The sequence below is a fragment of the Bos javanicus genome, chromosome 25 (genome assembly GCF_032452875.1).
Source record: "Bos javanicus breed banteng chromosome 25, ARS-OSU_banteng_1.0, whole genome shotgun sequence".
Lineage (NCBI taxonomy): Eukaryota > Metazoa > Chordata > Mammalia > Artiodactyla > Bovidae > Bos > Bos javanicus.
Window position 1 is genome coordinate 18,487,582 of NC_083892.1, and position 16,065 is coordinate 18,503,646.

Sequence of the window (16,065 nt, forward strand, 5' to 3'; positions counted from 1 at the left end):
AGCAGAAAGAGATGTTTTTCTGGAACTCTCTTGCTTTTTCCATGATCCAATGGATGTTGGCAATTTGATCTCTGGTTCCTCTGCCTTTTCTAAAACCAGCTTGAACATCAGGAAGTTCACGGTTCACATATTGCTGAAGCCTGGCTTCAAGAATTTTGAGCATTACTTTACTAGCATGTGAGATGAGTGTAATTGTGTGGTAGTTTGAGCATTCTTTGGCATTGCCTTTCTTTGAGATTGGAATGAAAACTCACCTTTTCCAGTCCTGTGGCCACTGCTGAGTTTTCCAAATGTGCTGGCATATTGAGTGCAGCACTTTCACAGCATCATCTTTCAGGATTTGGAATGGCTCAACTGGAATTCTATCACCTCCACTAGCTTTGTTTGTAGTGATGCTTCCTAAGGCCCACTTGACTTCACATTCCAGGATGTCCAGCTCTAGGTCAGTGATCACACCATCGTGATTATCTGGGTCGTGAAGATCTTTTTGTACAGTTCTTCTGTTAATCAGTAACTGGGTACAAACTGTCTTTAGAAGGAGGCATGACCTTGAGGAAGGCAGCTATCTTCAGCCAAGGCAATATCTGAAGAGGGATCTCAGCACCCGAAGGGAAGCATGTCCTAAAACTCTGCAGCAGGATCTAGAAGGTGCATCACAGCATCAATCACAGAGCTATTATCATTTCCCATAGGAACTAATCAGAATCAATCCTTCTGTGGATGTTGTATTATTCCCTTGCTGACAGTGACATTTCTATCAGGTTATAGTAAGAAGAATACTTAATAGATGCAATTAATAAAACTATTACACAGATATTCAAGCCCTGATATGGGGTGCTTCTAGGGGTCACTTGGAACTTTTTGTCAAGTACTGGTTATCTTAGCTTTAGGGTGGCAGCAAACTCCCTCTCTAGAATGAGCTTCCTACCTTTACTCAACGATTTTGGAGCAAGTTTGCAACTATGGACTTGTTCTTTGTCATTGTTTAGTTGCTAAGTTGTGTCCGACTCTTTGTGATATCATGGACTATAGCGCACCGGGACTTGTTATGACTCTTCTAAAATAGCTAACATTTGTTGTGTGCAAACATGCTCAGTTGTTCAGTTGTGTCCCACTCTTTGAGACCCCATGGACTGTAGCCCACCATGCTCCTCTGTTCATGGCATTTTCCAAGGAGGAATACTGAAATTGCCATTTCCTATTCCAGGGGATCTTCCCAACGCAGGGATTGAACCCATGTCTCCTGTGTCTCCTGCACTGGCAGGTGGATTCTCTATTGAGTTCTTACCAAAAGCCAAATTCTGTTCTAATAAAAATAGTGTTATAATTGTATAATATCTAACACTTACATGGCATTGGTTATGTGCCAAAAACTGCACTTCAGATATATTGGGTTGGCCAAAAAGTTCATTAGAGTTTTTCAATAAGATATTATGGAAAACCTCAAACAAACTTTTTGGCCAACTCAATATTAACTCATTTAAATATCACAACAAACTATGGGGTAGGAATTGTTAAATATACAGATACTCATGCTCAGTCACTTCAGTCGTATCCAACTCTTTGCGACACTATGGATGGGATTTTCTGGGCAAGAATACTGGAGTGGGGTTGCCATTCCCTCCTCCAGGGTTTTTTCCTGACCCAGGGATCAAACTCACATCTTCTGCATTGCAGGTGGATTCTCTGGTTAGACAGATAAATAAGGTCAAATGTTAGGATCTGGCAGAACTGCATTTCACACTCAGGCAGTCTAGCTTCTAAGCCCACACTATTACCTGCTAGGTTTACTGCTTCTGAGAGATTGGTACAATAAACCTTCCGTAGGTTTCATGAGCAATAATATTTGTGATAGAAGTGATAGGTACACAGTTATAGGTACTAGCTTTATAATGAAAAAAATTACGGAATCATAGCCTAAACATTTGGTTTAGCTATGTTAGGATTTAAAAATAGAAATAGTTCTCATAGCTGAATATTTCTGATTCATTTTCAGCTCAATATTTCCTAATAAAATTCTGTATGATTCTTAGAGCCTCAAATGTACAGAGTTTACTTCCTTTCAGCTGCCCTGATGTATGACATATATAAAAGCCCAATTATCATTTGGAACCAAAATGTTTTCTTTCTTTAACTGAAACCCTTCCTTCCCTAAGTGGATACATAGATCCTCTTCAGTCTTTTTGCTTACTATATTCAGAACTATGTAGATTCTCTTGTGCGAAACAGAAAAACCATCCTTTTTAGGGGGCAGCAAATGGTTTTTTACAAACGGGATGGATAATAAATATATAGGATTTGCAGGCCATGTAGTCTCTATCATACCTACTCACTGTCATAGTGTAGAAAGCAGTCATAGGCAATACATAAAAGAATGGACACAGTTGTGTTGCAATAAAACTTTATCTGTGAAAACAAAAGGCAGGCCATGTTTGGCCCACAGGCCTGTAGTTTAATGACCCCTGCCTTATACCATTACACATGACTTCTATTAACATACTCATTTTTTTTAAAATCACATTTTACCTCACATATACATGATTAGAAGATCATAGAATACTCATTCTGTAGAAGGTATGATAAAATTCTTGAGTTTTTTTGTAATGCTTTCACTCTTCTTCATCACACAGTAAAAAGCTATGAAGTCAACCTGTTATAAATGGGCTATTGATGGCAAAGTTTAGCTTGTTTCCAGAAAGCACCTTAAAAGATGGAGAGAGATGGCTTTTACCTTGGAATTCAGTATAAGTCCCTGGGGCTTAATCAATGAGATGAAGAGGTCTGAGTAAATCCTTTTCTGTGGTAACAGTCTATGATACTGTGTTTAATATATACAACCATTGTAATTCTTCCTTCATAGACATGCCAGTGACAACCACACCTGTGTGAAGACAAAACACAATGAGATGATGGCCATTTTCTTTACCAGTGGAACAAGTGGATATCCTAAAATGACTGGACACACCCACAGCAGTTTTGGTTTAGGATTATCTGTAAATGGAAGGTATTTTCACAGAACTGTAGTTTGAAGTGTCAATGCTACAAAAATGATGATTCCTTTATTTGTATTTTAAATTTGTTTCCATATATATATATATATATATATATATATATATATATAGTTAAGTCTCTCTATATATCTCAAGTGTGTGTGTATATATATTTATTTATTTATATTTATATCTCAAATGTATATATGTTGTTGTTGTTCACTTTCTAAGTTGTGTCCAACTCTTTGTGACCCCACGAACTGCAGCATGCCATGCTTCCCTGTCCTTCACTATCTCCCAGAGTTTGCTCAGATTCATATCCATTGAGTTGGTGATGCTATGTAGCCATCTCATCCTCTGCTGCCCTCTTCTCCTTTTTGCCTTCAATCTTTCCCAGCATCAGGGTGTTCTCCAGTGAGTCTGCTCTTCGTATCAGGAGGCCAGAGTATTGGAGCTTCAGGTTTAGCATAAGTTCTTCCAATGAATATTCAGGGTTGATTTCCTTTAGAATTGACTGGTTTGATCTCCCTGCTGTCCAAGAGTCTCTCAAGAGTCTTCTCCAGCACCACAGATTGAAACCATCAATTCTATGGTGCTCTGCCTTCCTTATGGTCCAGCTCTCACATCCATACATGACTACTGGAAAAACAATAGCCTTGACTATATGGCCTTTTGTCAGCAAAGTGATGTCTTCTCTTTTACTATGCTGTCTAGCTTTGAAATAGTTTTCCTTCCAAGGAGCAAGTGTCTTTTAATTTCATGGCTGCAGTCACTGTCCACAGTGATTTTGGAGCCCAAGAAAAGAAAATCTGTCAGTGCTTCCACTTTTCTCCCTTCTAAGTGATGGGACTGGATGCCATGATCCTAATTTTTTAAATGTTAAGTTTTAAGCCAGCTTTTTCACTCTCCTCTTTCATCCTCATCAAGAGGCTCTTTAGTTCCTCTTCACTTTCTGTCATTAGTGTGGTTTCATTTACATATCTGAGGTTGATGATATTTCTCCAGACATTCTTGATTTCAGTTTGTGATTCATCCAGCCTGGCATTTCCAGTGATGTACTCTGCATATAAGGCAAATAAGCAGGGTGACAATATACAGCCTTGTTGTGCTCCTTTCCCAATTTTGAACTAGTCGTTTATTTATTGTCCAAATAAAGTTCTAAATGTTGCTTCTTGACCCACATACAGGTTTGTCAAGAGATAGGTAAGGTGGTCTGGTATTCCCATCTCTTTAAGAATTTTCCACAGTTTGTTTTATCTATCAAGTCGATTCTTTGTGTAGTCAGTGGCTCAAACAGCAAAGAATCCGCCTGCAATGTGGGAGACCTGGGTTCAATCCCTGGGTTGGGAAGATCCCCTGGAGAATGAAATTACAACCCACTCAAGTATTCTTCTCAGGAGAATCCCATGGACAGAAAAGCCTGGCGGGCTACAGTCCATGGAATCGCAAAGATTCAGACATGACTAAGCACAGCACAGAAAATACAGTCAGCAAAAAAAAAAAAAGATTGGGAGCTGACTGTGGCTCAGATCATTAACTCCTTATTGCCAAATTTATATTTAAATTGAAGGAAGTATGGAAAATCACTAGACCATTCACATATGACCTAAATCAAATCCCTTACGATTATACAGTGGAATTGGCAAATAGATTCAAGGGATTAGATCTGAAAGACAGAGTGCCTGAAGAACTACGAACAGAGGTTCATGACATTGTACAGGAGATAGTGATCAAGACCATCCCCCAAAAAGAGAAATGCAAAAAGAAAAAATGGTGTCTGAGGAGGCCTTACACATAGCTGAGAAAAGAAGAGAAGCTAAAGGCAAAAAGAAAAGGTAAGATATACCCATCTGGATGCAGAGTTCCAAGGAATAGCAAGGAGAGATAAGAAAGCCTTCCTCAGTGATCAATGCAAAGAAATAGAGGAAAAAAACAGAATGGGAAAGACTAGAGATCTCTTCAAGAAAATTAGAGATACCAAGGAATATTTCATGTAAAGATGGGCACATTAGTACAGAAACAGTATGGACCTAACAGAAGCATAAGATATTAAGAAGAGGTGGAAAGAATACACAGAAGAACTATACAAAAAAGATTTTCACAACCCAGATAATCACAATGGTGTGATCAGTCGCCTAGAGCCAGACATCCTGGAATGCAAAGTCAAGTGGGCCTTAGGAAACATCACTACGAACAAAGCTAGTGGAGGTGATGGAATTCCAGTTGAGCTATTTCAAGTCCTAAAAGATGATGCTGTGAAAGTGCTGCTGCACTCAATATGCCAGCAAATTTGGAAAACTCAGCAGTGGCCACAGGACTGGAAAAAGTCAGTTTTCATTCTAATCCCTAAGAAAGGCAATGCCAAAGAATGTTCAAACTACTGCACAATTGCACTCATCTCACACACCAGCAGAGTAATGCTCAAAATTCTCCAAGCCTGGCTTCAACAATATGTGGATCAAAAACTTCCAGATGTTCAAGCTGGTTTTAGAAAAGGCAGAGGAACCAGAGATCAAATTGCCAACATCCATTGGAACATCGAAAAAGCAAGAGAGCTCCAGAAAAACATCTACTTCTGCTTTATTGACTATGTCAAAGCCTTTGACTGTGTGGATCACCACAAACTGTGGAAAATTCTTAAAGAGATGGGAATACCAGACCACCTTACCTGCCTCCTGAGAAATCTGTATGCAGGTCAAGAAGCAACAGTTAGAACCGGACATGGAACAACAGACTGGTTCCCAATTGGGAAAGAAGTAGATCAAGGCTGTATATTGTCACGCTGCTTATTTAACTTTTATGCAGAGTACATCTTGAGAAACGCTGGGTTGGATGAAGCACAAGCTGGGATCAAGATTGTTGGGAGAAATATCAATAAAATCAGATACACAGATGACACCACCTTATGGCAGAAAGTGAAGAAGTAAAAAGCCTCTTGATGAAAGTGAAAGAGGAGAGTGAAACAGTTGGCTTAAAACTCAACATTCAAAAAAACTAAGATTATGACATCTGGTCCCATCACTTCATGGCCAATTGATGGGGAAACAATGGAAGCAGTGACAGACTTTATTTTCTTGAGCTCCAAAATCACTGCAGATGGTGACTGCAGCCATGAAATCAAAAGATGCTTGCTCCTTGGGAAATAAGCTATGACCAACCTAGAGAGCATATTAAAAAGCAGAGACATTACTTTGCCAACAAAGGTCTGTCTAATCAAGGTTATAGTTTTTCCAGTAGTCATGTACAGATGTGAGAGTTGGACTATAAAGAAAGCTGAGTGCCAAAGAATTAATGCTTTTTAAATGTGGAGTTAGAGAAGACTCTTGAGAGTCCCTTGGACTGCAAAGAGATCAAACCAGTCAATCCTGAAGGAAAACAGTCCTGAATATTATTGGAAGGACTGATGTTGAAGCTGAAACTCTAATACTTTGGCCACCTGATGCGAAGAACTGAATCATTGAAAAGACCCCGATGCTGGGAAAGATGGGGGCAGGAGGAGAAGGGGACGACAGAGGAATCGATGCTTGGATGAAATCACTGACTTGATGGACATGAATTTGAGCAAGCTCCAGGAGCTGGTGATGGACAGAGAAGCCTGGCACGCTACAGGCTATGGGGTCGGAAAGTGTCGGACACGACTGGGCAACTAAACTGAGCTGATTCTTTGTTTACCTAGGTTCTGGCTGGATTTGACCCCTTTGGATGTCATGTGGAATACCTCTGACACAGGCTGGGCAAAATCTGCATGGAGTAGTGTTTTTTCTCCGTGGATCCAGGGAGCATGTGTATTTGCACATTATTTGCCGCGGTTTGAGCCAACTTCCATCTTGCAAGTAAGGCAGAGCACAAGAGGTCAATATTTAGAAGTGAATTAGCACTATTACTGACAGGACTAGTGAATAAAGTAACTTGTAGAAATCAGAGTAGATAACGTTATTTAAGGTATTCCACAATGGAAAATCAATAAGCTTGAAAAGATATACAGAGGAAAGGTGTGAGAGTGTTTGTGTGTGTGTGAAAGTCACTCAGCCGTTTCCGACTCTTTGCGAGTCCATGAACTGTATTATACAGTCCATGGAATTCTCCAGGCCAGAATACTGGAGTGGGTAGCCTTTCCCTTCTCCAGGGGACCTTCCTAACCCAGGGATCGAACCCAGGTCCACGGCATTGCAGGTGGATTCTTTACTAACTGAGCCACAAGGGAAGCCCATTAGAGTGTTTACATTAGAATAAATAATGGTCTAAGTTTTACTATGTCTACCATAGGTATTTAAGTACTTATTAAAAATTGTGTAAGACCACTTCTTCTAAATTGCAGACACTTTCCAAGTTTCCCATCACAGTCTTCTGTTCAGCACCAACTGCATACAGAATGCTTGTACAGAATGATAAGGCCAGGTAAGTAAAGTTGGTAAATGGGCACTTATGGGCAGAGAGGAAAGGAAGAGGAAGATACAAAATAAAGGATCTCTCTGCCTAAAAACATATCTCCAGATCAGTAGGTATGGTATTTAGCAATCTTTTCTCTTCCTTGTCCTTCTTGCTTATATTCTGTACATGATAACTACTATATCCAATGTGGGTTCCCTCAAGCAGAGAGAGGAAAGATGGTTCAAGCCACATGTATAGCTCTGAGCCCAGTGTTTATCCTTTGTCTGTTACAAGAGCTGAGAAAATATACATCACCCTTATTCAAAACCCTATCCCAGCAAACAGGAAAGAAAATGAATGTCTTTTACTTTATTACTGATTCCATTTGAAAGTATTACATGGCCACTACTTTTAAACTGATTTAATTTTTAAATAGGAAACAATTCACATGACATAAAATTCAATAGGTATGTAAGAATATATAGTGAAAAGTCTTCCTCCACACCTTGTCTTCAGTTTTAGTTCTCCTTCTCCCTGAGATTTATGCCTGCACAAGCCAATATGCATATGTTCTCTCTCCACTCTTTTAAAATGAGACATGATATGCACGCAGTTCTGCCCCTTCTTTTCTTCACCTACAATACATTCTGAAACTGTGCTGTCCAATTTGGTAACCACTAGGAGAAGGCAATGGCACCCCACTCCAGTACTCCTGCCAGGAAAATCCCATGGACGGAGGGGCCTGGTCGGCTGCAGTCCATGGGGCCGCTAAGAATCGGACATGACTGGGTGACTTCACTTTCACTTTCACGCACTGGAGAAGGAAATGGCAACCCACTCCAGTGTTCTTGCCCGGAGAATCCCAGGGACGGGGCAGCCTGGTGGGCTGCCGTCTATGGGGTCGCACAGAGTTGAACACGACTGAAGTGACTTAGCAGCAGCAGCAGCAGCCACATCAGCTCCAAACTATAATTAATAATACATTATTACATATTCGAAGTATTACATATTCGAAGTTGCTAAGACAGTAGATCTTAAAACTTCTCATCACAGGAAAAAATAGTCTTGTAACTATGTAGGGTAACAGATGTTAACTAGACTTGTTGTGCAATCATTTCACCATATGTACAAATATCAAATCACAACATTGTAAATCAAAAAGTAATATAACATTATAAGTCAATTATATTTCAATGAAAAAAAATTCAGTGCCTTGGTTACACTAGTCTTGTTTCAAGTGCCCAATAGTCACACAGGACTAGAGGATACAATAGTGGACAGCTCAGTATAGAAATTTCTGTCATAACAAAAAATTCTATTGGATAGTACAACCCAGGAGCATCTTCATTCCTTCTATTTTTTTTTTAACAACTGTATAGTGTTCTATTGTATAAATGCTCCACAATCAATTTAACCAATTAGGAAGCTTTTTATCACTGATTTAACATAATATTATGTGGTACCTTCCCTAGGGATGGCATGGTTTTTCTTTGCAAAAAGTCATGCCACCCCCAATCCTCCCCCTCCCTCTGCCCCCCACCAATAAAATGGAGAAAAAGAAAAAACAAACCTGGTGTTTCATGATAAAATTGTTTATTTTGTATCAGAGAGGAAAGTTAGGGGAAAAACTAAAACATTTTGTACTGAAATTTCACTAGAAATAATCCTAATTTCCATTTTTATCCATTTTCCTCCTAAATTTAACTCCTTATCTGTTTTCTGAGAAGCTATAAGTTCAAGAGCTTGAAGCACTGTGTAAGTGCTGGGGAACCAATCAACCCTGAAGTGACTGAACAATGGAGAAACAGGACAGGTCTGGATATCTACGAAGGATATGGACAGACTGAAACGGTATACAGACTTCACTGAAAAGACACGGCTGAACTCAGTTCAGCCAGATAAATAAAAACCAAAGTGCTACCATGCGTAAAATAGCTAGTGGGAAGCTGCTGCTATATAACACGGGGAGTTCAGCCTGGTGCTCTGGGATGACCTAGAGGGGTGGAATGGGGGTGTGTGTTGAGAGAGGTTCAAGAGGGAGGGGATATATATATATATATACAAAATTATGACTGATTTGCATTGTTGTATGGAAGAAACCAACACAACACTATAAGGAAATTATCCTTCAATTAAAAAAAAAAACACAAATTGTTTATTGTAGCTTTGTGATTGAGGGATAGGGAGGGAATGGAGTGATTAGAAGAAACAGTTTCTTTAAAAAAAAATGAGGGAAGATGGTTACAAAAGAGCTCTGTAAGAGATGCAATTGTTTACATAGTCATTCACTGAGGAAAGCCACTATAAAATTGACTAGGACCAGGGCATTAAAAAATTTATGTATAATATCATATATGAAACGAATAGCCAGTCCAGGTTCGATGCATGATACTGGATGCTTGGGGCTGGTGCACTGTGACGACCCAGAGGGAGGGAACGGGGAGGGAGGAGGGAGGGGGTTCAGGATGGGGAACGTGTGTACACCTGTGGCGGATTCATGTTGATATATGGCAAAACCAATACAATATTGTAAAGTAATTAACCTCCAGTTAAAATAAATAAATTTATTAAAAAAATACTAGAGGTATACAAAGACTTCTCTTTGTATAATAAGGAAATATCTTAGGGCTTTGCTGAAAAAATAGAAAATGCTGAGCTCCTTGTTACTTGAAATATTAAGTTTGCTGGAAAACTCCTTCACAGAACACTCTAAAAAGGTTTATCTAAAGAACTCACAGAAATAAGAAATTCTAGAGGAAATGAAATAACAAAAATTGTTATGTAGGAAAGAGAGGGATAAGATAGGGCAGATAAGTGAAAGACTGAAATAAATTTTGAAATAAAATTTGAAAAGACTGAAATAAATAATATATTGTCTTTATATACTGCTTCAATTTATGAACCATGAGAAAGTAGTACCTGGTCAAAAATTAAAATACAAAAAATAAAATAAAAACAAAAATCGATGAATTTATTAAATAGAAATAGCATAACAAGTACCATGTGAATATGAGTATAAATGTTTTCATAAATATGGATGTTTTAGTAGTTACAAATATTTTAACTATATTAGTGTCTGTCTATAATTCTTGAGAGCAGGAAATGTTTTAATGTGAGCCTGGTTCATAGTAAGCTCTAAATAAATATTTATTGAATGAATGCATGGTGGATAAATGAATAGATATAAGTTATTTGTAATGCTACTTTACTCTTTTTTATTCTTAACTAGGTACTAATCTGTGGAAATTTTAAGGGAATGAAAATTAAGCCTGGCTCAATGGGAAAACCTTCTCCTGCTTTTGATGTTAAGGTTTGTACATCCCTTTCCAGGAAAATATTTAACAACCCGATCTGTTTACCCCTACCCCACTTCTACTCCCTTACACTATTAGTTTTGATGATGATTATGCTACTTCCATGATATCTTAACCTCCATATAAAGATGGAAACGGTTTAGAAACATTAGCTTGTCTCTTTTTTTCTCCAAAGCAGTTATTTGCGCCAAATAGTTTTATGCATTTTATAAATATTTATTTTCAGAAGGAACCTATGAGAGACATAGCAGTATCAGAACCATTTTACAGATGAGGTTGAGAGAGGTTAAAGGACTCACCCAAGGTTACATAGTTAGTAGCTGCTAGTTCTAGAATTCAATCCTAAGCAATCTGGTATGAACATCCATACTCTTGACTGAAACACTATGTTGCCCCTTCTGGTTAGGGAGCTCCAGATCTTCTAAAAGGGTTGACTAGGACAAAACAGGATACAATTCAACAGTGGTTATAGGTTCTCCCTCTTCCTGCAGCATGCCTGGCTAGTTCCTGGCAGTCAAGAAACTATTTTCATCACTTGATCCTGAGGGGGCATCCTATTACCCCATTAGTGCACTTTGCTCAGGGTTAGAACTGTTCTCAGATCAATTCAGTCAAAGTTAAGTGTAGACAAGGAACTTATATTAACACATAAAACAATACCAACAAAAACACAAAATGGATGAGTTTACAGAGAATTCAGTATCAAAATTAACTGAGGGTTAGTTGTAAATTAGACCAATGCTTCCCAAGCTTATCTGATCATAAAGAATCACATAGGTACATGTGAGAAATACAAATTCTCAGGCTTCTTCTTCTCTAGAGAGTCTGATTCAATAAATTTAGGGTAGGATCCTGAAATCCTAAGGTGTTTTAAACAAGTACCTCAAGTAATTCTAAGTCTGCTATGAAAACTTGTCTAAAGGTAGGATTGCCTGATGGCTTTTATTTTGGCTCTCCTGTTCATTACTGAGTATCTCTGGGTAAGCTGTTAAAGTCTGTTTCCTGATATATAAGACAGGGACCAAGGTGAACAACTTGTTCCAGTTTGACTGGAACTTACTTAGCTTTCAGTTCAATTCAATTGCTGTCATGTCTGACTTTTTGCGACCCTATTAACTGTGGCACACCAGGCTTCCCTGTCCATCATCAACTCCCAGGGCTTGCTCAAAATCATGTTCATTGAAGTCGGTGACGACATTCACATCTCCTTCTGCCTTCAGTCTTTCCCAGCATCAGGGTCTTTCCAATGAGTCAGTTCTTTGAATCAGGTGTCCAAAGTATTGTGGTTTCAGCTTCAGCATCAGTCCTTCAAATGAATATTCAGGACTGTTTTCCTTCAGAATTGACTGGTTTGATCTCCTTGTAGTCCAAGGGACTCTCAAGAGTTTTCTCCAACACTACAGCTCAAAAGCATCAATTCTTCAATGCTCAGCTTTCTTTATAGTCCAACTCTCATGACCATTCATGACTACTGGAAAAACCATAGCTTTGACTGGACAGACCTTTGTCAGCAAAGTAATATCTCTGCTTTTTATTATGCTGTCTAGGTTGCTCATAGCTTTTCCTCCAAGGACCAAGCATCTTTTGATTTCAAGGCTGCAGTTACCATCTGCAGTGATTTTAGAGCCCAAGAAAATAAAGTCTGTCCTGTTTCCATTGTTTCCCCATCTATTTGCCATGAAGAGATGGGACCAGAGGCCATGATATTAATTTTTTGAATGGTGAGTTTTAAGTGAGCTTTTTCACTCTCCTCTTTCACTTTCATCAAGAGGCTGTTTAGTTCCTCTTCATTTTCTGCCATAAGGGTGGTATCCTCTGTGTATCTGAGCTTACTGATATTTCTTCCAGCAATCTTGATTCCAGCTTGTGCTTCATCCGGCCTAGCATTTCACATGATGTACTCTGCATATAAGTTAAATAAGCAGGGTGACAATATACAGCCTTGATCTACTTCTTTCCCAATTTGGAACCAGTCTGTTGTTCCATGTCCGGTTCTAACTGTTACTTTTTGACCTGCATGCAGGTTTCTCAGGAGGCAGGTAAGGTGGTCTGGTATTCTGATCTCTTGAAGAATTTTCCACAGTTTGTTGTGATCTACACAGTCAAAGGCTTTGGTGTAATCAATAAAGCAGAAGTAGATGTTTTTTTGGGAAATCCCTTGCTTTTTCTATGATCCATCAGATATTGGCAATTCGATCTATGCTTCCTCTGCCTTTTCTAAATCCAGCTTGAACATGTGGAAGTTCACAGTTCATGTACTGTTGAAGCCTGGCTTGGAGAGAATTTTGAGCATTAGTTTGCTAGTGTGTGAGATGAGTGCAATTTTGTGGTAGTTTGGACATTCTTTGGCATTGCCCTTCTTTGGGATTGGAATGAAAACACCTTTTCCAGTCCTGTGGCCACTGATGAGTTTTCCAAATTTGCTGGCATAATGAGTGAAGCACTTCCACAGCATCATCTTTTAGGATTTAAAATAGCTCAACTGGAATTCCATCACCTCCACTAGCTTTGTTTGTGGTAATGTTTCCTAAGGCCCACTTGACTTCACATTCCAGGATGTCTGGCTCTAGCTGAGTGATCACTCCATTGTGGTTATCTGGGTCATGAAGATCTTTTTTTGTATAGTTCTTCTGTGTATTCTTACCACCCCTTCTTAATATCTTCTGCTTCTGTTAGGTCCATACCATTTCTGTCCTTTATTGTGGCCATCTTCCCATGAAATATTCCCTTGGTATCTCTAATTTTCTTGAAGAGATCTCTAGTCTTTCCCATTCTATTGTTTTCCTCTATTTCTTTGCATTGATCACTGAGGAAGGCTTTCTTATCTCTCCTTACTATTCTTCAGAACTCTGCATTCAAATAGGTATATCTTTCCTTTTTCTCCTCCTTTTCTCAGCTATTTTATCGCCTCAGACAGCCATTTTGCTTTTTTACATTTCTTTTTCTTGGGGATAGTCTTGATCACTACCTCCTGTACAATGTCAAGAACCTCTGTCCATAGTTCTTCAGGCACTCTATCAAATCTAATCCCTTGAATCTATTTGCCAATTCCACTGTATAATTGTAAGTGGTTTGATTTAGGTAATATATGAATGGTCTGGTGGTTTTCCCTACTTCCTTCAATTTAAGTCTGAATTTTGCAGTAAGTTCATGATCTGAGCCAGAGTCAGCTCCTGGTCTTGTTTTTGCTGACTGTATAGAGCTTCTCCATCTTTAGCTGCAAAGAATATAATCAATCTGATTTCGGTGATATCCATTTGTAGAGTCTTCTCTTTTGTTGTTGAAAGAGGGTGTTTTCTATGACCAGTGCTCCCCTGATAGCTCAGTTGGTAAAGAATCCACCTGCAATGAAGGAGATCCTGGTTCCATTCCTGGGTCGGCTACATCCAGTATTCTTGGGCTTCCCTGGTTGCTCAGCTTGTAATGAATCTGCCTGCAGTGTGGAAGACTTGGGTTCGATCTCTGGTTTGGGAAGGTCCCCTGGAGAAAGGAAAGGCTACCAACTCCAGTATCCTGGCTTGGAGAATTCCAAGGACTATACAGTCCATGGGCCACAAGACTCAGACACGACTGAGCAACTTTCACTATTTAGCTTTAGGCCTGAAAGTATTGATAGTATGTCCTGAGGATACACCACTGCCTTCAGTTCAGTTCAGTTCAGTCACTCAATCGTGTCCGACTCTTTGAGACACCATGAAGTGCAGCATGCCAGGCCTCCCTGTCCATCACCAACTCCTGGAGTTCACTCAAACTCACGTCCATCGAGTTGGTGATGCCATCCAGCCATCTCATTCTCTGTCGTCCCCTTCTCCTTCTGCCCCCAATCCCTCCCAGCATCAGAGTCTTTTCCAATGAGTCAACTCTTCGCATGAGGTGGCCAAAGATTGGAGTTTCAGCTTTAGCATCATTCTTTCCAAAGAACACCCAGGGCTGATCTCCTTTAGAATGGATTGGTTGGATCTCCTTGCAGTCCAAGAGACTCTCAAGAGTCTTCTCCAACACCACAGTTCAAAAGCATCAATTCTTTGGCGCTCAGCTTTCTTCACAGTCCAACTCTCACATCCATACATGACCACTGGAAAAACCATAGCCTTGACTAGATGGACCTTTGTTGGCAAAGTAACATCGCTGCTTTTCAATATGCTACCTAGGTTGGTCATAGCTTTCCTTCCAAGGAGTAAGCATTTTTTTAATTTCATGGCTGCAGTCACCATCTGCAGTGATTTTAGTCATGGGCATATCAAGATGGTTAGTAACTCTAATAATAAAAGGACAGATTTTATAGGGTTCTAGTGAGGATTAATGCAATAATATTTCTAAAGAACACAGAAAAGTGGTTGGCACGTAAAGATCCACAAGATAGGTATTATTAGAAATATAGACCAGTGGAACAAGATATAAAGCCCAGAGATAAATGCACACACCTATGGGTACCTTATCCACAATGGAGGCAAGAATATACAATGGAGAAAAGACAGCCTCTTCAATAAGCAGTGCTGGGGAAACTGGATAACTATGTGTAAAATAATGAAATTAGAACACTTCCTTAACACCATACACAAAAATAAACTCAAAATGGACTAAAGACCTACATGTAGGGCCAGAAACTATAAGTCATAGGGGAAAACATAGGCATAACACTCTGACATAAATTGCAGCATCTATTTGACCTATCTCTTAGAGTAATGGAAAGAACAAAAATAAACACATGGGATCTAATTAAACTTAAAAACTTGTGCACAGCAAAGGAAACTATAAACAAGATGGAAAGACAACCCTCAGAATGAGAGAAAATAATTGCAAATGAAACAACTGACAAAGGATTAATCTCCAAAATATATAAGCAGCTCATGCATTTCAATATCAGAAAAACAAATAAACTAATACAAAAATGGGCAGAAGATCTAAACAGACCTTTCTCCAAAGACACATGGCCAACAAACACATGAAAAGATGCTCAAAACTGCTCATTATTTGAGAAATGGAAATCAAAAACACCATGAGGTATCACCTCACAATGATCAGAATGGCCAGCATTGAAAAATCTACAAACAATAAATGCTGGAGAGGATGTGGAGAAAAGGGAATCCTCTTGCACTGTTGGTAGGACCAACAGTTGTTGATGCAACCACTGTGGAGAACCTTATAGAGATTCCTTTAAAAACTAGGAATAAAACTACTACATGACCCAGTAACCCCATTACTAGGCATGTACCCTGAGAAAATCATAATTGAAAAAGACACATGTACCCCAAAGTTCATAGCAGCACCATTTACAATAGCTAGAACATGGAAGCAACGTAGATGCCCATCAACAGATGATATACAATGGAATATTACTCAGCTATAAAAAGGAATGAATCTGAGTCAGTGGTAGTCAGGTAGATGAA

General features: G+C 39.1%; 1 protein-coding gene across 1 annotated transcript in view; it reads left to right on the plus strand.

Moving 5' to 3' along the window:
• ACSM3 (acyl-CoA synthetase medium chain family member 3) overlaps positions 1-16,065 on the plus strand; it is a 56,418-nt gene that overhangs the window by 32,194 nt on the left and 8,159 nt on the right. The window contains exons 5-9 of the mRNA XM_061401340.1: positions 2,861-3,004; positions 6,667-6,823; positions 7,309-7,388; positions 9,089-9,212; positions 10,591-10,671. Coding sequence (XP_061257324.1) covers positions 2,861-3,004; positions 6,667-6,823; positions 7,309-7,388; positions 9,089-9,212; positions 10,591-10,671 — 586 coding nt within the window. The remainder of the gene's footprint in view (positions 1-2,860; positions 3,005-6,666; positions 6,824-7,308; positions 7,389-9,088; positions 9,213-10,590; positions 10,672-16,065) is intronic.